The 26397-nt window shown below is 25.4% G+C and overlaps 1 protein-coding gene across 1 annotated transcript; it reads right to left on the reverse strand.

Annotated features, from left to right (window-relative positions):
* Window positions 1-5973: 5973 nt before the first annotated feature.
* Window positions 5974-10270, reverse strand: LOC124939120 (CDPK-related kinase 3-like). The gene is made up of 10 exons (XM_047479633.1): window positions 9836-10270; window positions 9201-9331; window positions 9074-9115; window positions 8893-9001; window positions 8706-8784; window positions 7507-7913; window positions 7305-7412; window positions 6411-6473; window positions 6178-6342; window positions 5974-6102 (listed from the first exon to the last, which is right to left on the reverse strand). The coding sequence occupies exons 1-10, from the start codon at window positions 10268-10270 to the stop codon at window positions 5974-5976; spliced, it is 1668 nt and encodes a 555-aa protein (XP_047335589.1).
* Window positions 10271-26397: the final 16127 nt, after the last annotated feature.

Consider the following 26397-nt stretch of genomic DNA (forward strand, 5'->3'; position numbering starts at 1 on the left):
ATTATATATACTTAAACTGTTTTGAATTTGTTTAATTTATTTCGAATAGAGGTTCATAATTTTTTATTTAAATAAGAATTATTTCAAACATTAAAAAAAAAATTAATGTCCCAAATTATTTTGTTATAATATATGATTGAAACTAGAAAGAAAAAATTGTTCACAATAAAAGAAGTGTTTTAATTATATAATTTATGGTTTAAGGGCTTCTCATTAAAATCAATTGAGATTTTTTTATATCTTCCTTTAAATTTCATAATTAACTGTGTGACATTTATAATAAATATTTAAAATATTATGTCACTAATTAAACTATCAAATTATAGTGAATGGAGAGTTTTGTCTATCAAATATTTTAAAATTTGGTAGGCAAAAACCTCAATTCGTTCATTATTAAATTAGTGAGATGAATCTTTTATTTATGTCAATAATTTAATTACCGAATTTCAGCGAGGTTTTGACTATCGATTTTCTGAATTCAGTATCAAAACTCTCAATTTGCTGAAATTGATCAATAGTTAAATTAGTGAATTGAATTTTTTTTATAATTGTCACGTAAATATAAATTAACGACGTTTGAAATGATTAAATTTGTTTTTTTATAATTTTAAGGATAAGAGTTCCAAATTATAAGTTTCCAAACAAATAAATTGATATGTCAATTAACCTTCTCTAAGGCCTTGTTTGTTTCAAGTTATTTAAATAACCTGGAGGGAGAAAATAATAATTATGGATGATGATTTTGAGAAAATGATTATGTTTTTTTTGATAAAAATACCTAAAGGGTATTCATATATATAAATAAAATAAATAATAATAATTTAAAATAAAGGATATTTTAGTATTTTGATTAATGAATTGATTAATTTGATGAATGAGAGAGGAAGTGATGTAATAATTGATTTTGTTGAGTTATTTAAAAAACATAAATAAGAACAAAGCCTAAGAGCCACAATTTTACCATTTGACTTTTGATTTATATTGAATAACTCTAAATTACCGTATCTTTTGTTTGTTTTTTTAAAAAAATCAACAAATATACTTAGTATGCAGCTAGATTATAAAAGTTATGAGAATATATGTCATCCAAATAAGACCTTAACATAAATTTATTGTTTTTTTTAGATATAGAAATTTATTCGCAACACGGAAGCAGGTACACAACGTGGCATCCTTCTTAGTTACGTAAGCGATCATTAGTCTATTTATTTGTAATAATAATAAAATAATAAATATTTTACAAATTTTGTTTTTATATTTATAAGTGGTAATGTTATCAATTGGCGTGACATGCTTTAATTCATGATTCGTCTGATTCCTTCTTATTTTATCGAATTAATTAACTTTGTTGTACAACTAACGTGAATCACGGATTTAGAATAAATTATTTTTATTATTATTTAATTTTTTTTTACTAAAATATTAGTTCCCTTTAAATAAAACAAAAAATTACATATAAAATAAAATTCATCTATAAAGTATATCTACACAATTAAATGAGAATTTATTTACATATTAAATAATATAAAATTTTTATAAAAATTATTTAAAAATTTCACCATATTTTAAGATTACTTCAAAAACAAATTTGTATGAATTCGATAACGATGAGTGATGAAATATAAACCGATCAAATCAACTAGACTGTAAAAAACAATCTTTACAAAGTATTTTATGAGACACACCAAGGTTAGACAAATCCTACCAATTATTACGAGAGTTTTTAGATTAAATATCATTTTGAATTATTTTTTATTATAAAAGTTCATTTCAAAATCGACAAAATCATTTCATTTGTTGCTAATAAAGAAACGAACATGAACTCGAGAAATAATCATCGACACAATCAGAGGGTATGAGCATTAAATGACCCATTAACGGTTGAAATATTATTAAAATTACAAAAATCTGAGACAACAATTTGATACGACTAAATAAAATGTCGCATTGAATGAAACATAACACAAATTCAAATATATGTGATAAAAATATAAACAATATATTTTTCGATATTAAAACTAAAAACTAAGTCCATAGTTTTTTACAATAAATTTGTCATATTGGGTTACCTTGTATATGATAATGGACTATCTAAAAAAAATTCTTTATTAAAACAAAGATAATTAATAGGCACAACAAATCATTTTTTTTCAAATAAAACATTATTCAAAGTTCCTACCAACCTTTATCTAACAAAGGTTTTACATTCAAAAGATTTTTGAATGGTAGACAAAAAAAATCTAAAGATGAGATGGAAGTTTAAAATTAATTTCTTTTATTTGGAATGAAAGAAAGGTAGTTAATTAAACTTTTAAAGAGATTGACTACATGACATATTGAAGTTTTGGAATACTATTGTTGATGGGGTTTGTTCCATTTTCTTATTAGTTATGAAGGAGGTGGTGCAAGTGTGCAACTATAAAACCATTCGTGGTGAAGGAAAAAGTGATTAGGTAAAGATAACGAAAATGTCGCATCAATAATGACAACCTTAGTTCAATCCTTCTTAGTTCAATCCTTCACGTTGTTTCCCTAATGTCAATTTCACTCCGAGAAAAAAAGAAGCATGAAGATGAAGGTCCCGCCAAAATCTCATCCAAACAAATGTCAACACCGGTGAATTACACTCATAATTTAGGGTTTATTCATTTACATTGTTGAATTGTAAAGATAACCAAGACACTCTAACTAACTTAAAGAATATTAGAAATGAAAGATTATCTATAATTCTATCAACATCACCACCTATCGATCCAATCCGCATAATAAAAAGACTAATAATGAAAACAACGCTGATTGTTGCTCTATTTGGTTTTCGAGGGAGACTAGGAGAAAAACATAAGATAAGGAAAAATAAATGGTTCAACTAAGTAGATATATAGTTAGAAATACACTCTAATGTTATAATTCTTTGCTGGAGCTTTTCTATATAAATAGTGATAATTTTGTAAAATTGGGAAGTTTCCGGTTTTAGGTTACTCTTAAATTTCAAATACGAATTTTCATTATCAATCTGAGAATTTGTTTTGCTTTATCATGGTCATTGTATTTGGATTGAAATTTCACATGAGGATACAATATATTGTGCAATTGCTATTTTTTTTTAAATCATAAATTTAGTTATCTTTTTTTTTTTAAAAATTTGGATCGATGATATTGAAGATCATAAATAAAGTGATTATTAATAATGAAACTCTAAGCCTTATGATTTAACACAGTATTTTTCATATGTTTTTTAAGCTTAATTAGCAGGTCACTTTTTTATCCAAATTTATTTAGGGTGGTTAGCATGATCTAGGGCTAGATTTGATCTTTGGTTATTTAGTTTTTTTTTCTGGTTTTTTTCATAAAAAAAAAACATGTTTGATGAAATTTATAAGAAACTAATTTTTTATAGTTAAAAGTCAAAAATATTCTTTAATTTTATATAATTATAAATGATATTTTTGGTGTTTAAATAGATAAAATGAATGATTAAATTGTTGAAATTATGGATAAAATAATGGTTGGGTTTTAAAATAAATACAGGGAAAAAAAACCCAAAAAATCACTTGATCAAACGAGTCGCTAACCATTAACCACTCCAACCGATAATATTCAGGGATAGATTTATGTAGGGCCCACCCAAAAAGAACATTTTATTTTATGTGATAAAAATGTGACATCACCCTTAATTTCTTACAAATTTTCAATATAATTCACGGGATTGTTTATCTAATTATTAAAAAAAATGATAAATTTTATATTTATTCAAAATTTTCTCATTAAATTTTTATATTAACCTTAATTTTTTTTAAAGCTCAACTCAACTATAAATCATGGGTATCTAATTCGCGGATATTCAAAGTTCATTTGCCCTATTATTTAAAAAAAAAAATTACACATATATCCATTAGTTCAAGTAAATTTTAATATATGAAAACAGATTAAAAATAAATATTAAAAATAAATATTCTTTTATAAAAAGAAAATGTTTAGATTCAATGGACTCACAAAAAGTTCAAACCATCAACAAACGTGACAGATTTTGGTTTCTTTGCTACTCACACTCTCTAGTACAAATGGGTTTAATTAAATAATTAATTTGATTTAAGTTTAAAAATGACAATAAATAATTAATAAAAAAATCGTAACCAATGAGGTTAGTTGCTAAAGAAACAGCACCTGTCAGACTTGTCGTCGTATTGGACCAATAGGTACACGCCACCTTATCTCTAATGAGGAAAGAATAAAACAAATCAATGTTTTGTCTTTTAGCATACGTCAACATCAAACGTGGCAATGTATCCTATACTTTCTGCTTACCACACGACACGTGTCAGCAATCGCTATTCCATTGGGACAAAATTGATTTTTTTTTTCTTATTCAAAGAATCTGGGTTTTGGGCTGTTGACGTGTCACGGTAAGTGTCCATATTCTTTTTTTTTTAATTTTTATTTTTTTTAAAGAATACACAAAAGTTTATATGAACCTAAAAAATAGCATAAAAAATTAATGCTCAAAAAATTCAAAATATCCTATCAAGAAGATTATCATTAATACATTTTGACTATATTGGAGATATGAAAAGCAACTCAACCAGTCAAGTTAAATTTTTAAAGTTGAATTCTATAAAATCAACCATTAGAAATCATGAATTCTTGGATACAATAAAATATCTGATTTTGATTTTTGTAAATTTAATTTTCTATGACTTGAATTATTATAAAAAAAAAATACACAAAACTTTCACTTATGTGATTATAAGCAAATTGATAAACTAGACTTGGTTTTTTTTCGAAAAAAAAATTGATGATGAATAATGATTGATGATAATTTTGAGAAAGTTATAAGTTTTTTTTATTAAAAAGACTTAAAAGTATTTATATATACAAGTAATATAAAATAAAAAATAAAAAATTTAAAATAAAAGGTATTTTAGTATTTTTGATACATAAATTAATTAATTTGATGGATGAGAATGGAATAAAATGATATTTAATTTTTTTTTGTGTTATTTGAATAACCCAAAATAAATAAATAAATAAATAACTATTAATAAAATTGGATATATCACATGTTTCAATCAAACTTGAAGACAACCTTTTGAAAATATTGAAATAGTACATCTTTTGATAGTTGATGTTACAACAAAATATTATTTAATTTTGTTGTCTTTTGACTCAATTTTTATTTTTAATTAGAAAACTAACAAGAACCCTCTAATCAATATCTTATTTTAACTTATGTATTCTTAGAAAAAATTAAATAGGTTATCTCTAGTTAGTATTTAGTAGAAGTATTTAGATCTATTATAGTGGATCAATGTATGAATAATTGTATTAAGAAGGTCGAGATACAATCTGAAAAGACAATCTACTTCCTCAAAATCATATTCAATAATTATGACAAAATAATTGATTTTTTTTTGATAAAACTAAAGATATTTTAGAGTTTTATTAGTGAAAATCAAACTTCAAACATTTTATTTTTTAAATAAGATAGTATGGTTTGAACTATCTTGTAAGATAAATATTTGTCAATTTACAATTTAATATACTTAAAGAAAATATTATATTTTACATTTTTTTCAAGAGAAAAAATGATTGTATTCTAAATTTAGGACAACCAAATCATAATCTAAATGGTAGAGATTTATTGAAGGGATGAAAGTTGCTTAGAATCAATAGTTTATTAAATTTAGGACTAGCATGAACCTAATTAAATAATATGCCTATGATCCGACGGTGGAGATCAAAACAGATGTACGACACATATGAGCCTTCTAGAAGTTGGACAATTATTAAGCAAATATTATATATTAATAGAAGATAGACCAAGGTTTATTATAACCAATTAATGATATACCATGTTAAAAAATTAGTATAGCTTTTCATTCCTACATTGTCTGATATGAGTTTAATAAAATTAAATATCTTATAAAGAGTATATCTATTAAACATAATATGTCAAGGAATTTCTTAGTTACATCATTATCCAATTGAAAACCTCCTCCTCGGGCCATCCAAAATTGCGGTAAATCCCCTAAATTTAAGCTTCCCATCCGAACTTCGAATCAATTCTTCCATGATTATATAACCCGATTTGCCAACATGTAGTTCCTGAAAATTTAAATTGATTTCGATGTTATTCTTAATAGTAAGGAAACCTAAACAAACACATGTTACAATACACACCCATGCCAATTCCTCGACGGAGATAACACGATTACCCTCACATTCAAAATGAATAAATGCATTACAAGCAATTTCTTTCCAATTTTTGAGAGTCCCCAGTTGCCACGAGCTAATTGCAGCTGCACAAAACTCTTCGTAGTTCATTTTTGATCTCCAGAAACCAATCTGAAAAAATGAAAAAAAAATTGATTCGAATTTCATTTCGAACACTACTTATTTAAACATAGCCTTACCGAATTAAGAATATCGGGGATCTTAGATTCCTTCATTGCCTCGGTTGCATTCCTTGCAAGTGCCTGATGAAACATTTTTCATGAAAAATGTTTATTTATTTATTTAATATTTATCTACAAAATAATACATGCTAAAAACACAAATTTATTAAGATGATGGCTTGTATAAAGAATATCTAAATGATGAGACTTAGTTTGCTTGATTTATAGAATGCAATTTCTTCTACCGAATTATAGACTATGTTTCCAAAAATTAATATTATGGATCATGATAAAAAAAAAAAATAACTAAATGATGCCAAGTATCGGACATGATCTTATACCAAAACTAATTCTTATACCAAATAAAATAAATTGTAATATGGATAATGATCAAATTATAAAAGAAAATCATGTTTTGCATATCATTTGGTTAAAAAATAAATTATTTCTAATTTCTAATTATAATAAGATGTTTAGTTCAAGATAATTAAAAAGAATTATCGACTTTTTTAATTTTACGACGAGTTATAATTTAAACTACATAAATTCAATCATAGAATTTTACGAATTTTTAAATTATTTTAGTTTGACATAAATAAAGTAAATTTATACTTATAAATTTAAAATAATTAATTTGAAAAAACTTACTTTATTTTAATGTCATTTGTATTAAATCAATTTTATACTTTATTCTATATCATATAACAAATATTTGTTCTAAATAAATTATTGATTTTATGAGTTATAAGTGGTCATCAATATAACAATATTAAGTAAATTTTCAATTTTAACCTTCTTATCTGATTATAGTGCTATTAACCTTATATTGTAAATTATAATAAATATATATTATGGATCTTTTATAATAACTTAATTTTGAAGAAAAATCACAAGAAAATATAGAATGCTAACCATTTTGAGGTTGTCTAGACCAATGAAGCCTTCACTATCAGGCTCAAGAAGCATAAATTGAGCTCTAAGATAAACAAACTCATTCTCAGTCAAAGCTTTTGATAAAGCCTGCATCAAAAACACAAAATCATGAAAACCCATGTTCATTTTGTCCTTCTTTAATCCAAAAAAAGTCAAAAAAATAAATTGAAAAAAAACTAACCCTTTGTGCTGCACGTTTAAGAGGTGTAGAATGAAGATATAACTTCAAAAGCTTAAAAACCCATAAATCTAAAGGAACATGATAGTTTTCATTAAGTAACCAAGGATGAGTCAAAGCTTGTGAAGCAGTCATTCTGGTCTTGAAATCTCTATTCAAAAGTCTTTTCACAAAATCAATTGCTTCCAATGATATTGTAGGCCAAGGAAGATCATCAAAATTTGGATTATTTCTTAAGATTGAATTAAAAATTCCAGATTCTGTTCTTGACCAAAATGGTCTGTTCCCACATAATAAGACATAGGTTATAACACCAATACTCCAAATGTCTGCTTCAACATTGTAAGATCTACGAAGAACTTCTGGAGCTACATAGTATGCACTTCCCACAATGTCACTAAGTTTTTCATCTTCACATGAAAACAAGCACAAACCAAACTCAATAAGATCATATAGAGATAAAACGATAATTGATAACACAACTAATCACTACGATGAAAATAACCGGATTTTAAGTAGTTGGTTTTTGATTAAATTTAAAACTTATGCTGAAAAAAGCATTTTTTCCGTTTTTTAATATTGGAAGTTAACATAACAGTCTAGTACGTAATGAATTTCACATCAACTTAAAGCACTTAAGGCGTTTTAAGTTTAAATCGAACTTGTGACATTTAATCTATTAAAAAACAATAATTTGATTAATTTCCTAATTAAAACTGTATTTTATACATTGTATTGTAGAGTTAAGAGTTAAGTCAATTATATATAATAAAGGGTGAACTTTAGTAATTTCAAATCATAATCATTAAATTAACTTATTTCAGATAAACAATTATTTATTTAAATTAAATAAAAATTATGTTATCAATCACTGTTTAATTATTTATTTGAATTAAGTTTATTTAATAATTATTATTTAAAATTACTTAATTATTTATATCTATATAAAATAAACTAAAAATTCATAAGCTAAACAATCTAGTTTGAATAGGGAAATATAAATGACTTAACTAGTAATCTAATTATAATGTTTAAAAAAATATATTTTTTAACCATATAAATTAATCAACTTACAACTTAAATGGTTATAAGATTAAAGCTATTTTAAGAACTTTCTCCACATTAGATATGCATCTCATCAAATCAATTTGTAATTTATTCCACATTTATTTGTCACTTAAAGTTCAATATTAAACTATTACCTGGTTTAACATAGTTAGACAAACCAAAGTCAATGAGTTTCATGTCGCCATCATTATCTTTTGAATGGAAAAGAAAATTCTGCACATGAACACGTATAAAGATAAATGAAATGCTTAAAAGAAAACACGAATGAGAACAAACAAAGAAATCATATTAATGTCGAAATATTCTTTAAACTAAATATACCTCTGGCTTTAAATCGCGATGAATAACTCCTTGAAGGTGGCAAAATGAAACGACGCTTAAGATTTGCATGACAATACCTTTTGCATGGCATTCTGCAATTCTTCCACCTCTACGGATTGAAAGACAATAATTTTATAAAGATCAATTCACATAAGCAATCACGTACGGTTTATATAACTACCTTGAGATTATACTTTCAAATAGTTCTCCTCCTTCGCATAATCTAGAGACATAAAACACATAAAACTGTTTTATAAGATATTTATGTTCTTGTATGTAAAGATGTTTGAAATAAGTGAGAAACATACTCCATAACTATATAAACATTAATGGAATCCTCGAATGAATCGAAATATTTGACTAAATTCTTGTGCCCTGACAAAGATTTCAATATCTTTACTTCTCTTCTTATATCCTCTATAGATATTGCTGTGACCATCTGCGGAATAACCCAAATCATATAATTGATCAAAATGGAAGAATTGATGGTTACATAGGTTAAATAACGACGGGTTTGTATACTGTTGGTGATGTGTAATGACAAACAAGAACATGTTAAATTGACATATCATATACAACATCAAAAGTAAAATAAAGAAACATAAAAAAAAAAAAAAGATCAAGGAAATGACACTAATCAATAACATTGAAATTCTCAAAAAAACCTAACTCGATCTACCTAAATATAATGCCCTTGTTCTAATTAGTTCCACTATTGATTCTTGACTATTGACTAATTCTAACATTTGTTTGTTTTGAATTAAGATTGGAATACATTATCTACCAATAACGACGATATAAAAAAGTTTCAATCTTGATTCTCGACAAGCAATTGATAGAGTTGTTCAATAATAACGATTTTATACCGTCGTCATTGATGCATAGCGAATTCAATCTTGATTCACTAGAAAACAAGAACATCAAGATTAATGTAAATTTCAACCTTCGATTTTGAAATGATCTTGACAGCAACTTCTTGATCTTTAAGAACACCCTTTCTCACTCGAGCCACGCATGTGTATCCAAACTGTCCACGACCCATTTCCATCCCCAATTCATAATGCGAATCGAAGTTCTTATTATAACCGAAGTTCTTGTCCAACGGTTGTTCGTCATTGTCTATAGTTTCATCCTCAGGGATCGTGTGTTCTTTGGGATTCACATTTCCAAATCGTTTGGCAAGAGAAGCCTTGATGTGCTTCGCCGGAGAAGGGGGAGGGAATGGCAGTTTGAAGAATCTTCGAGGTGTCGTTAATAGAACGTCGGCTAAAGACCTTGCTGGTGTCGGCGGTGGATCATGGACGGTGCCGGAAAAAGTGGTGGCGCCGCCCTCAACATTATGGCGTGGAGGAATTCTCTTCCCATGGCATTGTCCCATTAAATCTTAGTGTAAAAGTTTGCTCTATTGTTGTCACGTAAAACCGCACAGAGTTTAAACTTAAGTATCAAGAAGAAATGCTAATCAAGAAGAGGAGATAGAGAAGATTCAAGAATTTTCTAAGCAAACATTTACCATTCCCATATACTTTAAGAAGTTGTTTGTTTTAGGATTTTAAGAGATTGTATTTGGTTCGAATCGAATTTAAATTTAGTGTTCAAACTCTATTTTTTATATTGTTTAATGACTTAAAATAAGAAATTATAATAGAATGTATATCTATAGCTAGATAATTCATGACATTGTGAGTATCTTTTATTTATTTTTCTAATTTATAAAGTTATCATGACTTTACTTAGTTATGATCTATCCCTAACTAACTTCAATCAACTAGAGTTTTTTATATTCTTGTCACTTTCATTTATCCTAATAAAAATAATAGTCTTCATTTTATAATTTAAATATATAATTTTATAGAAATGTATAATTTGATGGTGGAAACATTTTTATTCAAAAGGTAGATAATTCAAAAAAATATTAATATATAATTAAAAAATTATTTTTTTAAACAATTGAATGCATTTTAATTGATTTGATCGAAAGGTAGATAATTCAAAAAAATGGATTATTTGAAAATTGTTCAATAACTCAACCAAACCATGCCTTAACTTAGTTAGTTCCCATATGTTATAATAAAAATCTAGTATTGAATTAACCAAACAATGATGTCCCATATGAATAACCACTTTTGATCATGTTATAAGAATCAAATTTAAAAATGAATTGTGTAACTCCAAGTTCACTTTGGCCCAAATTGAAATTCTTCAGGCCACACAAGTAACACATGTTTCTTTACAGGTTTGGTTAATGGTCTAATCATAATTAAATTTCATCAATTTGTCATGTACTTAGGTTTAATCTTGTTATTAAATATTAACTCTACTAATTATTGAATTAACCCCCACAATCACTTAATCACTTGCCATTTTCCTAATTTGATTTTACCCACTATTTGATCATTTTTTTTCTTGGATGGTAGAAAGAAACAAACATTCCATCTTTAAAGGGTATGTGGCCCAGAAAATAAAATTATCAAATTGGGCTTCCAATAATTAACTTGCCTAAGTTACCAAAAGAAAAAACATCCCTTGTTTGATAATAAATTTTAGATTTAAAAATCACATCTTGTTTCTCAAATCCCAATAATACATTATCATGTTATTTAAATAATCAACTAATAAACAAATAAACATTTTTTTTCAAAAAAAAAACAGATTAAACTAGGCCTAAAATAGAATTTGATTAAACAAAGGATTAGGAACTGCAAAACCAATAAGAACTAAGAAGTGTGGTTTGGTCAGGATTCGGGTCAGGTCACGTGCGGGTGTGGCCATTGGAACTTTGGAAGTACTTGTATGACTGGAGAATAATTAAATTAATTAATAGGCCTTAATTTTAATGTGTAGCTATATGTATTTTATTTTGTTTTTTTATATGTTAAAGTTTGTAATATGAATATTTTTTTAATATCCATTTATTATGAAATATGTGAGTGGTTTAAATAAATAAAACTAAATATTTATTGGATGAAACTAAATAATTCTAAAATAATTTATAATCGAGTTACAAATGCAAAAGTAATTTACAAATAATACAATATAACGTCTAAACATAAACAAAGATTAAATAATAATTTACACATTAAATAATAGGTTTTTGTAAATATTAAAATTACAAATAAGATTATCCAACAATGTTGTATATTTTTAGGGTGACTCCAAAAACGAACTCGTCTAATTCCATAAGGATGGAGAAGAAAATAAAAGCAGAACAAACTAATTTAGCAGTGTCGGAAGAATCTCTACCAAATATTATGGACGGCGGTAAAAATTGTCTTTACCTGTGTGTTGGTAAACAACGTCGAAAAATATTATGTCAAATGATAACTGATCATCTATATATGATCAAAATAATGAGAAATCCATAAAAAAAATGAGAATAAATGTAAGAGGTCCTCCAAATGGAATATTAATTCAAATAACTCATTATTAAACAAAAGAGAAAAAACTTCAGATCTGACAACTTGACCCCTTTATTGTTAAGAAAAGGATGGACACAGACTAAAAAAAGATTACCATAATAATCGGCATGTATGAACAACAAATAACTCACTAAATACTGAGAGTATTTTCGAGACGACAAATCTGATCCGACTAAAGATAATGTCAAGTCAACAAGACACCTCCTTATGCTAAAGAAAAAATATATCATACCAACAAAGGAATCAAAAGACAAAAATAAATTTTCAACTTCTTCTCGAACTATTTTTTAGAGAGAGAATATTATTTGGTAAATAATAAGATATTAAATTGAAATATAACTGAGTTTGAATTATTTTATAATATTATTTTATTTAAATCAATTTTTTAATAAAATATTAAAAAAAACTATTTTGTAAATAAATTTAAAATATTTTTTATCCAAACCAAAATTACGTTTTCAATTTATCGTATCAATGGTTGAAAAAAAAAATTAAAGAAATATTTTTTATTTTTTCAATTAATTAGATTAAAAAAAGAGTTAGAACTTGAATTTGGACATGGAGCTCAAACAACATCTAAATAGTATTTGTTTTTTTAACAGAGTCCAAACTAGCAGCTGAGATCTTCTGTTACCGCAATCAGTTCCTTCTCATAAAATTAAATATTATTTTTTTTCAAAAAAACATGATAATATATGATAGCAGAAGGGGAAATTGGACTAAATGACCCTAAAGATAGGGGTATTTACCTCCCTGGTCACCATATAATTAAAATTGATCTGGTGACCACTTTATTTTTTTTAGACGAAATTACCCTTTTCGCGTAACGCGAAGGGACTTCGCGAAATGCGAAGTGACTTCGCGAAACGCGAAGTGACTTCGCGAAACGCGAAGTGAATTAGGTTAATATAAATACTTAAAATTTTCATTTCCTTCATTTTGTTTCTCTCTCTTCTCTTTCTTCTCTCTCTTCTCTCTCTTCTTTCTTTGTTCTTGTTCGGCGGCGGCGGCGAAAACTTCGGCGACGGCGACTACGACTATTCCCCATTAATCTACAAAGATAAGAAACCTTAACCTGAATCGATGTTTATAATACAGATTTATGTTCTTATTTCCATATTTCCATTTCAAACCCTAACTCTAACCCAAATCGATTTATGTTCATATTTCCAGTATCTCAATCTGAAAACCCTAAATCAATTTATGTTTTTATTGTCTATTATCTTCATTTCAAACGATTTATGTTGTTCTTAATCAAACTCTAACTCTTAATCAATGAAATATGTTCATATTAGTTTATATTGGTTTATATTGGTTCATATTTGTTCATATTGGTTCATGTTGGTTCATACTGGTTCATATTGATTCATATTGGTTCATTTTTTTGTTCATCTTATTGTTCTTATGTCGATGATGATATTTGCAGATCATATGGGTTCTGTTTTGCGAAGGGCTTCTCGTTACGCGAAGGGCTTCTCGTTACGCGAAGGGCTTCTCGTTACGCGAAGGGCTTCTCGTTACGCGAAGGGCTTCTCGTTTCGCGAAGGGTTGGAGGTGAAGATGTAAATAAAAAACAATTGGGGAGGTAATTGATTAGGATGTCTTTTACTTTCACAAGCCTCTTTAGAAACTCTATGTGAATTTTTTCTTTATATGTTACCTTCTCAATGTATTTGCTGAACAACTTGAGTTAAATTTTGAAGAGGAAAGAATGCAATGATGGTTGTATATCTAATAGAGCTTGCATCCACTACCTATAACAAGTAGACAATATGAGATCTTTTAATCTGCATAATTTTTATAATTTTCTTCACTTTCATTTCCCATCATGTGTAGGGAAAAATCCCGTGAAAATGGAAGAGATAGAGAGGGTGATAGGGAGAAATCTCGTGAGCGATCTTATGAGAAGCCAACGGATCGTGATGAACCGGAGGATGAAGTGGAGGGATTGTATGAACATGAATGTCGTCAACGACACCATTTCCTCCATTTTTTGTTTTTTTATAGCTATATGTATGATAACTCTCTAGTCTAGTTTGAAACTTCTTGGTGAGTATGAATGATAAAAACATTCCATTTTGGTGAGTTTTATCTTAAATTTCTATCCCAAATTGTAAATAACAAAAATATGTTTATCATTTAATTTCTTTAGGTGACAGGATGAAAGTATAATATTACATTAATAATTAGAAAAGTTTCATATATATCTGATTATAAAAATAAAACAGACAAAAGAAATGAAGCTTCCTTTTAATTAGAGTATCTAAGGAAATGAAGCTTATTTTAATTTCCATTAGGATTAGGTTTAATAATGCAAATTGGATTAAAGTCCCTTAATATGAAGGGAAGTTTATCCAAGTCCAATCTCAATTTCTCTATGTCTCCCCCTATCAAAATGCAATTCTACAAACAAATCCTTTAACATATAATTATAGAACACCTAAATGAAAACAACTCAATTGTATTGACTATTGAGAAAACCCTTCATCCATAACGTCGGCACTTAGCCAGTTTTCGTCTTGCTGTAAGTACTTCTTCACTGAATTCCGACCCATTTCTTTCAATATCTTCGCCCAAGATTAGATTCGTGAAGCCTTCGCGAAACGAGAAGCCTTCGCGTAACGAGAAGCCCTTCGCGTAACGAGAAGCCCTTCGCGTAACGAGAAGCCCTTCGCGTAACGAGAAGCCCTTCGCGTAACGAGAAGCCCTTCGCGTAACGAGAAGCCCTTCGCGTAACGAGAAGCCCTTCACGTAACGAGGAGCCCTTCGTGAAACGGAACCCATATGATCTGCAAATATCATCATCGACATAAGAACAATAAGATGAACAAAAAATGAACCAATATGAACCAATATGAACCAGTATGAACCAATATTAACAAATATGAACAAATATGAACCAATATTAACAGATTTAATTGATTTAGGGTTAGGGTTTCATTAAAAAGAACATAAATCGTTTGAAATAAAGATAATAGACAATAAGAACATAAATTGATTTAGGGTTTTAGATAAAGATACTGGAAACATGAAAATAAAACCATTTGGGTTAGGGTTAGGGTTTGAAATTAAGATATGGAAATAAGAGCATAAATCTGTATTATAAACATCGATTCAGGGTTAAGGTTTCTTATCTTTGTAGATTCAAGGCATAGCCGAAGTCGCTGTCGCCGAAGTTTCGCCGCCGCCGCCGTTCGCCGCCGCCGACGAACAAGAGCAGAGAGAGAAGAGAGAGAAACGAAATGAAGAAAATGAAAAAATTTGAGTATATATATTCACACTATTTCACTTCGCGTTTCGCGAAATCCCTTCGCGTTACGCGAAAAGGGTAATTTCGTCTAAAAAAAATAAAGTGGTCACCAGGTCAATTTTATTATTGGGTGACCACGGAGGCAAATAACTCCATTTTTAGGGTCATTTCGTCTAATTTCCCAGCAGAAGACTCTTTCCCTAAATTAAAAATAGAGTTAGACAGGGATTTACACATTTAAATATATTTATATAATTTATTTTCTTATCACATTTTAAAATATTAAGTACTAAAATATTTCTTTTTATCATTTTATCCTAACCAAACTTTATAAAAAAAAAATTATTTCGCATTTTTCCTTAAAAAATAAAGTACTTGCAGACGGAACCATCAACCATGTTGTAATTTAAATAAGAATAAAGAATTAATTAATAGTAGTTTGATCATGTTACTAGTTTATTTTAATTTTAAAATCTATCAAACCATATGGCATTTATTTAAGCTTGCTAGCATATGATGTGCTATTTATTTTAAGTCTATTAAAAAAATAAAATAGAGTTGTTATCAACATCAATCAAATGGAAGAAGCTGAGATAAATTAATGTGTCAAATTGACAATTTGGATAAATGACATATAATTTTGGTATAATTTTTCTTTTCAACTTTGTATCAATTTTAATTTTTTTTAATATATAGTGTCTATTTTTGTTTTATGTACTATCAAATAAGTTTGAAATAAATCACTTACTAACTTAAAAGTTAACCCATAAATATCAAAAGATATTTATTTTAAAAACTCAAACAAAGTTCAATAGAAAAATATCAATTATCTCTTTCATTTCCTTTTCTTCAACCCTTGTGGTTGAAATTATTCAACTTAATCAAATATCATTTCATTCTCTTTCATTCATAACATTCATTACTTAAAATATTAAAATACACTTTATTTAAAAAATAACTCTTTATATCATTTTTATCAAAAATAACTTCATTTTCTTAAAATTAGTATAATCATTATTTTTTAAATAATTCAATATTCAACCTACACGACTTAACAATTAACCGAAGTATTTAAAAATGCTGAGCAGGTAAATATGACAAAGAAGAGCAAAACATGACCTATGTTTTCCCGCATATCTTGGTAAAATCTGCCAATATAAAAATTTCAAATAAACAAATCTAAGTGTAAAGTTCCTTGAATTCAAAGGTTTCTCATTTGGTTTGAGAAGGGTGCCGTAAATGGAGGTTAAGAATTAGGGATATTATGACATTTAATAATGCTCCTCTTTGAATGATGCAGATTATTGAAAGGACAGTCTTTGGGGGACAAAGTTGACTAGGATTAAATATGATTTTGATTTGTCGAGAACTACATCGACCTTAATTGAATCGAAAATCAACTGAACTAACTAAGTCGAATAAGAACTATAATTTTTAAAATCGTTGAACCAATCACAATAGTTTCAATTTATTTATGATTGAATCGCTCAATCCAAATTATCTTTGTTAAAATAAAAAAATTATACATTTTCTCTTAAAATAATGGGTTGATATTTAAATGTGTTAATAGTTTTAAAATATATAAATAATAATGGTAATTGTTACCCATTAAGATAGGTTAAGTGATTTTTAAGAGTCTAAAAGTCAAAAATTCAATTTTTACTTAAAACGTTTTAAAACGTTTTAAATGAAAAAGTAAGTCATGATTGTTATGTTACCTTCTTATATTAAAAAAAAAAATTCTGTAAACTAAACTTATTTATATACAATTTTTTATTATTATTATGTTACTTAGTGTTTTGAAACAAATTTTATTTATACTTGACAAATGAACAAACCAAATAAATCAATCTTCTAACCGAGTAACTAATCTGTCTAATAAATTGATATTGAAGTCAGAATTTTAATTCTACATTTCGGTATTAAAGCGCCCAAACCAGTTCGTTTACGCCTTTAAATTGCATGGTTTCAAAACAAATATTTACAATATGAAGCAAGTGATTTGTTTTGGTTAGAATGGCGCATTCTTAATGATTAATTTATATCCATAAATGGTCATGTATTGTTAATTGTCATGATTCAACCTATAATTAGTTTTCATGATTTGTTAAAATAATCACCACCTAATCCTAATTAATAATCTCATCATCAATAAACATTAAATACTTGATCAACTACTATGTAACTGCTCCATCCTTAATTAATTATTCATTCCCTTGAGTAACTTCAAAGTAATTCTTTCAACATATATATATGCATGATAACATATCTATTTCATTTTCATCATAACAAAATTCCAATGTATTAGTGCCAAATAAAATACTTCTAGACTATCAATCTTTTTTCTTTTCTTTATTATATTTAAATTGAGGTGTTCAATTAGTAAACTTATTATTGACTAATTCATGAGAAAGTTTAAAAAATAACATATTTCCATTCAATTTTAATGATTTTCTTACAATTGAATTTGGGACCTAGTATGAAAAAACCCATGTATTGACTAATCCTTAGAGATTTTATTTTATTTGCATTAGATGATAACTGCTCTATTTATTAATGTGTAACGTTTTATTTGTGTTAGTATTGGTGTAAATATTTCAAATTAAAATTTTCATTACAATTCATCTTGAGCTCTATCTAGATAGACTAATGTCTTGAAATTTATTTGAATTAAGAAAAACTAGCATGATAACACACCATCGATGTGCCTTCTCGCTTTCATTCAAAAATAAGGATGACAGTGGGCGGTGAATGCATTTAACGTTTTTATTTTGAAGATTTTTTTAATATAATTCCTGTTCCGTTCGATTTTAAGAAATTCCCGCGGGCACTGTTTATAAAATATATTTTTATATATAAACAGGTTTTTTAATATAATATATATGGTAATATATTAAAATTTTATATTATTATAAAAAAATAAACTTACAACTTTTATAAAATATAATTAATAAATAAATATATGAGTGATTTTATATATTTAATTATGTTTATAGTGTTCGGCACAGAATCGAAGTGAGATCAGGACGGGGGACACAAATATCAGTTCCGCCCTATCCCCGCCATATCCCGTTCGGTTTCGAAAAAAAACTGTTACAAACAGCGCAATTCGGTTTGGTTACCGCGGGGCGGTTTCAAATCGTCATTCTTATTCAAAACGGTTAAAGCGATACATTCTAGTCTTTTAAATTATTTTTTTACCACTGTCCTACTTTGGTGAGTTTTGAAATATTTATATTATGGACCTTACATGGACACTATTATTTCCTTTAATGCCGTGAATCAAATTGAAAACCCATGTAAACCGATCAAAAATAAGTGGATAGATTCATGTATTTATAATCTAATCATAACATTTATTTAAAAAAAGACTAGGCAAAAGACCTGAGCACCATTTCATCAAATAAGTAAGCAAGTTTTTCATAGGATAAGGAGAACTAAAACCAATTGATGGAATATACAACTCCAAATATGTCAAATGGAAATCAAGTCAAATAAAAATAAATAAAAGTCACAAATGTCAAACTCTCAAATATGAAATACATGATCTTTTAAACTTCACTTTAATGCAAGCAACTAAGTTTAAACTTAGTTCAAAAGACACTTTTATCTTAAAAGAATGTTTGTTACGCAGTACTAGTTATATATAATTATGTATAAATTGTAACTGATATAATTTGTATAGAGGTATTAAGATATATAAATTATATAGAAAGAATAAAAGAGATATAAATTATAGAAAAATGATATAGAGCGCGACTTGAGACATCGACTGAGAGAGCGATGCCTACGTGGGTTGACAGGTAGAATATTCTCTCTCCTATTATTAATTATTTTCTCTTCTATTATTAATTATTTTCTCTCTCTTTTTATTAAATAATTTCTATCATATAAAATAATAAAAAAAAGAAAAAAGATGCCATAAAAAATAATTGATAAATAAATGAATTGAAAAGTCATAAAAATAAAATAAAAATAAAAGAGATAAATTCACAATTCAACTAATCCGTAATATTAATTAGAGTTTAGGGTTTAGGATTTAAGGTTTAGTATTTAGGATTTAGGGTTTAGAGTTTAAGGTTTAGGATTTAGGGTTTAGAGTTTAGGGTTTAGGATTTAGAGTTTATGATTTAGGGTTTAAAATTTATTTAAATATTATTAAAATATTTAATGGGAGAGTTTGTTGTAAATTATTGAATTATTTTAACCGTTAAATGTTAAATGAGAGATAATAAATATCAAATAAATGAGTAAAATAATAATCGTGAGAATATGGATAAATGAGATAATTGAATTTGTAGAGATAGAGAGAAAAATTATTTAATAAGAGAAGAGAGAAATTAATTAATAAGAGGAGAGAGAATATTCTACTTAATTATTATTATATTTTTATTTATTCCACATGTCGGGTCACGTAGACCATCGGGCTCACAGTCGCTGCCTTAGAGTCGCGCTCTCTATCATTCCTCTAAATTATATATGTTTTATAATTTTGTGTTTGATTGTTGATAAAAATAAATAATAAAAAGAATAAAAGATTATTTCATCTTGTATTTATATAAATTATTTTAATATATATCTTATCTTATTTTATTTTTTATTATTAATTATATTTAAATTAATAAAAAACTAATCATCATATAAATATTTTAAAATAAATAATAATGCTATATAATTATATAAGTTCTTTAATTATATATATATATATATTATTTTTTATATATTTATTAATAATTAAAAATATTAAATATATAATAACAAATCACAACAAAATTATTAAATCTGTATCATTTGCTGAAACTTATACTGAAGAATTTGGATATGTTCGGATTTGGGTTAGAATATAATTAAAATATTTCAAAATAATAATTGATAATAATTTTAAAAATATATAAAATATTTTTGGTAAAATGATATAACAATAAAATAAAATATAATAAAAAATTAAAATAAAGAGTATTTTAATATTTTGGTCTAGTTCAGTTTGAATTATTTAAATAATTCAAATTATTCAAACATCATCTCACTTTCATTTTCATATTCACGTCACATCACTTCATTCATAAATTAAAATATTAAAATATCTTTTAAATTATTATTTTTATTTTATTTATTTATTTATATATATACCTTTTAATTATTTTTATTAAAATAATAATTAATTATTTAAAAATATAGCGTCAATCCGAATAGCCTCTTTGTTTAATAAATTGAGTTACATAAGATAATGAAACTATATTTTTTTAATTTAAATTATATAAATATCTCAAGCGCTTGAGTGACATCTAAGTCCAAACCTCAAAAAAAAAAAAACTTAAAATAAACAAATACTTACAAGGTTGGAATTTTGGATCTAAAACTTACACTACAAAAAAAAATTAAATTTTATAATTTTTAATACTTTAAATCTCAAATTTACTAAAAAAAAACATAAAAATATATTTAATTTTTTTATTCTAATTTTGTTATATATATATATATATCACTTTAAAAATTTTAAATATTTTTTTTTATAAATTATCAATAATATATAACATATTATTTAGTTATATATTTATAAACTTAACGGTTTTTTATTTTAAATAATTTTATTTTTTTGTTAACTTAATTTTAAATATTACTAAATTACTTAAGTTAATAAATATTTTTTAAAAAATAAAACATAATTAATTAATTAATTAAATAATAATAATAAAATTATTTTTTTTTGTATATTATTATTTTGTTGTCTAATTTTTATCTATTATTTAATTTATTTATTATAAAAATTTTAAAATTTATTCCATTCATTATTTTTAACAACTATAGAACTAAAAAATATATAATATTATTAATTCCTTTATTTTTAGTTAGTTGTGAAATTTCTAAACTCATATATATATATATATATATATATATATATATATATATATATATATATATATATATATATATATATATATATATATATATATATATATATATATATTTGTTAATATTTGATATCTAAAACATTATAATTAATTATTTATAAAAATAAAAGAATATTATATTATTTAAACAACAAATATAAATAAAGTAAATACATATGTTTAAATTTATATTTTATTATTATTATAATAATTTTATATAAATAATTAATTTAATAACTATTTATAATTAAATAAAATTATATAAATAATAATAAATAGAAAATAAGAGAGACATTGAATAAAACATATGAAAAAAAGGTGATGAGAAAAAGAAAAGAAAAAAAGAACCCGTTAAAACGTGTTTCAGCTATAAGCTGAATCAAACTAAGCTTACAAAGAATGAAATGTTTTTTTTTAAATATTTTTTATCCCTCAACTTGCAAACATAGGTGATACTTTCTAGTCCAAATGATAAATTTGTGCAATATAACCATTAATTATGTCCTTACTTTTATTTATTATTTATAACATCTTAAAATAATATTGTACATTCTAAACATTAAGCATTATATATCTGTTTGGATTTCATATAATCAGATTATTTAAAAACTAATAATTCTTTTAATGAGATAATTTTTTATTGATAAATTTTTTTAAAAAGTATTGATATATTTTAATAAAATAAATAACAATAATTTAAAATAAAAAATATTTTAATATTTTAAATAAAAAATTAATTAATATAAACAAATAATATAATATTTTTGGATTATGATAATTTAACCAATAACCCCCATACACAACCATACATATGTTAAGTTAATAAATGTGACATTAGCACTACATGTCCTTGATTGCCTACGCCTGTGACTTCACGCCACTTTAGATATCATTTCATATATAAAATCATTCTTACCAAACTACCCAAAATGGCTCAATTTAAATTATTAATTATCCTCTCTTTTTTATTATGATTATAAAACATTATTTTTATTTTTTTTATAAACATGCAGTTGAAAAGACAAGCAAATGAATAAAAAACAAAAATTTGAACAAATTTAACAAATTTAATGCAAAAACAGAGTTTACTCCTTCCTCCCTAATTTGATCAGAAAACAAAAATTTGAACAAATTTAACAAATTTAATGCAAAAACAGAGTTTACTCCTTCCTCCCTAATTTGATCAGATTATTTCAATCGCTGCTCAAGGATTCCGAGCATATATATATATATATATATATCCAAACTAACCTAAAGAAAAACTATAGAAAAAATGGAATAAATAATAGATTCACCAAGACCAAATAATGCAATATAGATACAGTCATATTAAGAGTCCAAAGAAAAGTTATGTTGAAGTGGAAATTTGCCTACTAAGTAGGAAAATGTTAAAGAGAGACATAATCTATTCAGGGTGTTTGATGTTATAATTATTAAAATTGAAGTTTTAAGACTATAAATAAAAATATTGAGACTTTAAGACTATAAATAAAAATGGTGAAGGAACTACTCATCAATAGATTTATTATTTTGAGTTTTGATGTGTATTTATTTACTCGAAACATTGTAATCAATTTTTTTTAATCACGTCATGATTCATGAATCAAATACCAAATTATATTTTATTTCATTCATATAAATATTATTATTTTCATCATATATCAATACTTTTGTAATTCATTCCATCTGTAACAAAGATATTTAAATAAATTATATATATCATATAAATTAGTAGGTAACCGTGTATTTTTACGAGTAATGATATAAAAATTAAAAAAAAATTACGTTAAAAATATGACTTTATAATTTAATTCAATATTTTTTTATATAATTATTAAAAAATATGACAAAATTTATTTTTATTCACTCGTTTTTATTTTAAATTGTTTTGTTATTTTTTTAAACTTATCCAAAATCATATAAATTGAAAACATTCATTAGGTGAAAATAAAAGTAGTTTCAATAAAATAAATATTCAAACATTGAATTTTGGATCAAATTATAAATCAAATATAACCAATGTTTGCGTTACTCAAACCGACATTCCATTCTCGCTTCCGCTACATCTACCAATGTTCGCGCACTCACATATAATAATTACTTCTTTAACTGTTAGACCACTTATGTACAAAAATGATTTTATAATTTTGTGTATGTATGTATATATATTTTGTAAGTTAGATTTTGAATAATTATATAAATTATATACTAGGATCTAATATTACTTATTATTATATACTTATTGGTTAAAGAGTTGTACTTGTTAGTTTGCAAATTCGAAACATACATATAACATTTTTAATTTTATTTTTAACCGTTTTAAATTTATGGGCGGGTCAACCCACAATTCGACTCAAGTATCTATTTACTCTCACATATATATCCAAATTAACCACAACTCTCGACTCAGCAATCCCAACACTTTTGAAATTAAGCATCATTATATATATATATATATATATATATATATGAACTTATATTGTTAAAATGTCCCGCTTCATCAAATTTGGTGTTAAATTTAAAATATAAAGTCTTATTAGCCTAGTTGGTTAAATGGTTGTACTTGTTTTGTAAAGTTGCAAATTTAAAACATACATATAACATTTTTAATTTTATTTTTAACCGTTTTAAGTTATGGGCAGGTCATCCCATAATCCGACCCAAATATCCATTTACTCTCACATATATATCCAAATTAACCACAACTCTCAACCCGACAATTTGAACACTTTTGAAAATTAAGCATCATTATATATATAAATTAGTTAATTAAAAAGTTGAACTTATATTATTAAAATATCCCGCTTCATCAAATTTGGTGTTGAATTTAAAATATAAAGTCTTATTAGTATAGCTAGTTAAATAGTTGTACTTATTTTGTTAGGTTGTAAGTTCAAAAATACATATATAATTTTTAATTTTATTTTGAACCGTTTTAAGTTATGGGCAAGTCAACTCACAATCTGACCCAAGTATCCATTTACTCTCACATATATATCCAAATTAACCACAACTCTCAACCCGACAATTCAAATACTTTTAAAAATTAAGCATCAATATATATATAGATTAGTTAGTTAAAAAGTTGTGAACTTATATTGTTAAAATGTCCCGTTTCATCAAATTTGGTGTTGAATTTAAAATATAAAGTCTTATTAGCATAGTTGGTTAAATAGTTGTACTTGTTTTTGTTAAGTTGCAAGTTCGAAACATACATATATAATTTTTAATTTTATTTTTAATCATTTTAAGTTATGGGCAAGTCAACCCACAATCCGACCCAAGTATCAATTTACTCTCACATATATATCCAAATTAACCACAGTTTTCGACCCGACAATTCGAATACTTTTGAAAATTAAGCATCATTATATATATATATATTAGTTAGTTAAAAAGTTGAAGTTATATTGTTAAAATATCCTGCTTCATCAAATTTGGTGTTGAATTTAAAATATAAAGTCTTATTAGTATTGTTGGTTAAATGGTTGTACTTGTTTTGTTAAGTTGCAAGTTCAAAACATACTTATATAATTTTTAATTTTATTTTTAACCGTTTTAAGTTATGGGAAAGTCAACCCACAATTCGACCCAAATATTAATTTACTCACACATATATATCCAAATTAACCACAACTCTCGACCCGACAATTCGAACAGTTTTAAAAATTAGGCATCATTATATATATTCATTTGTTAGTTAAAAAGTTGAAGTTATATTGTTAAAATGTTCCGCTTTATCTAATTTGGTGTTGAATTTAAAATATAAAGTCTTATTAGCATAGTTTGTTAAATGATTGTATTTGTTTTGTTATGTTGAAAGTTCGATACATACATATATAATTTTTAATTTTTTTAATCGTTTTAAGTTATGAGCAGGTCAATCCACAATTCAACCCAAGTATCCATTTACTCTCACATATATATCCAAATTAACCACAACTCTCGATCTGACAATTCCAACACTTTTGAAAATTAAGCGTCATTATATATATATATAGATTAGTTAATTAAAAAGTTGAACTTATATTGTTAAAATGTTTTCCGTTAATCAAATTTGGTGTTGAATTTAAAATATAAAGTCTTACTAGCATAGTTAGTTAAATGGTTGTACTTGTTTTTGTTAAATTGCAACTTCGAAATACATATATAATTTTTAATTTTATTTTTAACCGTTTTAAGTTATGGACAAGTCAACCCACAATCCGACTCAAGTATTCATTTACTCTCACATATATATCCAAATTAACCACAACTTTTGACCTGACAATTCGAACACTTTTAAAAATTAAGTATTATTATATATATATATATATATATATATTAGTTAATTAAAAAGTTGAACTTATATTGTTAAAATGTTCCGCGTTCATCAAATTTGGTGTTGCATTTAAAATATAAAGTCTTATTAGCTTAATTGGTTAAATAGTTGTATTTGTTTTGTTAGGTTGCAAATTCGAAACATACATATAGTATTTTTAATTTTATTTTTATTTTTAACCGTTTTAAGTTTATGAACGGGTCAACCCATAATCTGACTCAAATATCCATTACTTTCACATATATATCCAAATTAATTAGAGAGCTCTCGACCCGACAATTCAAACATTTTTAAAATTAGACATCATTATAATTATATATATATATATATATTTTTTTTTATTTGAAACTCAAACTTGGGTAATTTATTTTTATGAAATGATTTTTAAACTTTGAATTATATTACATAGACTATACTATATTTATTTGAAGATAAAATGTCTTCTTATTTGAATGTAGTATTTTTATTTTCTTAACTAATTTACCATATTTGTAAAACAAAATTAACAATTTTTTCAAATATCTTTACGATCACATATTTATTGAGGCATTAAAACTAAATTCAACATTTAAAACAATTATGTCCCAAAAATACTCAATTTAAAACACAAATACATCACAATTA

This window comes from Impatiens glandulifera, chromosome 1 (assembly GCF_907164915.1).
Source record: "Impatiens glandulifera chromosome 1, dImpGla2.1, whole genome shotgun sequence".
In the NCBI taxonomy this organism is placed as follows: domain Eukaryota; kingdom Viridiplantae; phylum Streptophyta; class Magnoliopsida; order Ericales; family Balsaminaceae; genus Impatiens; species Impatiens glandulifera.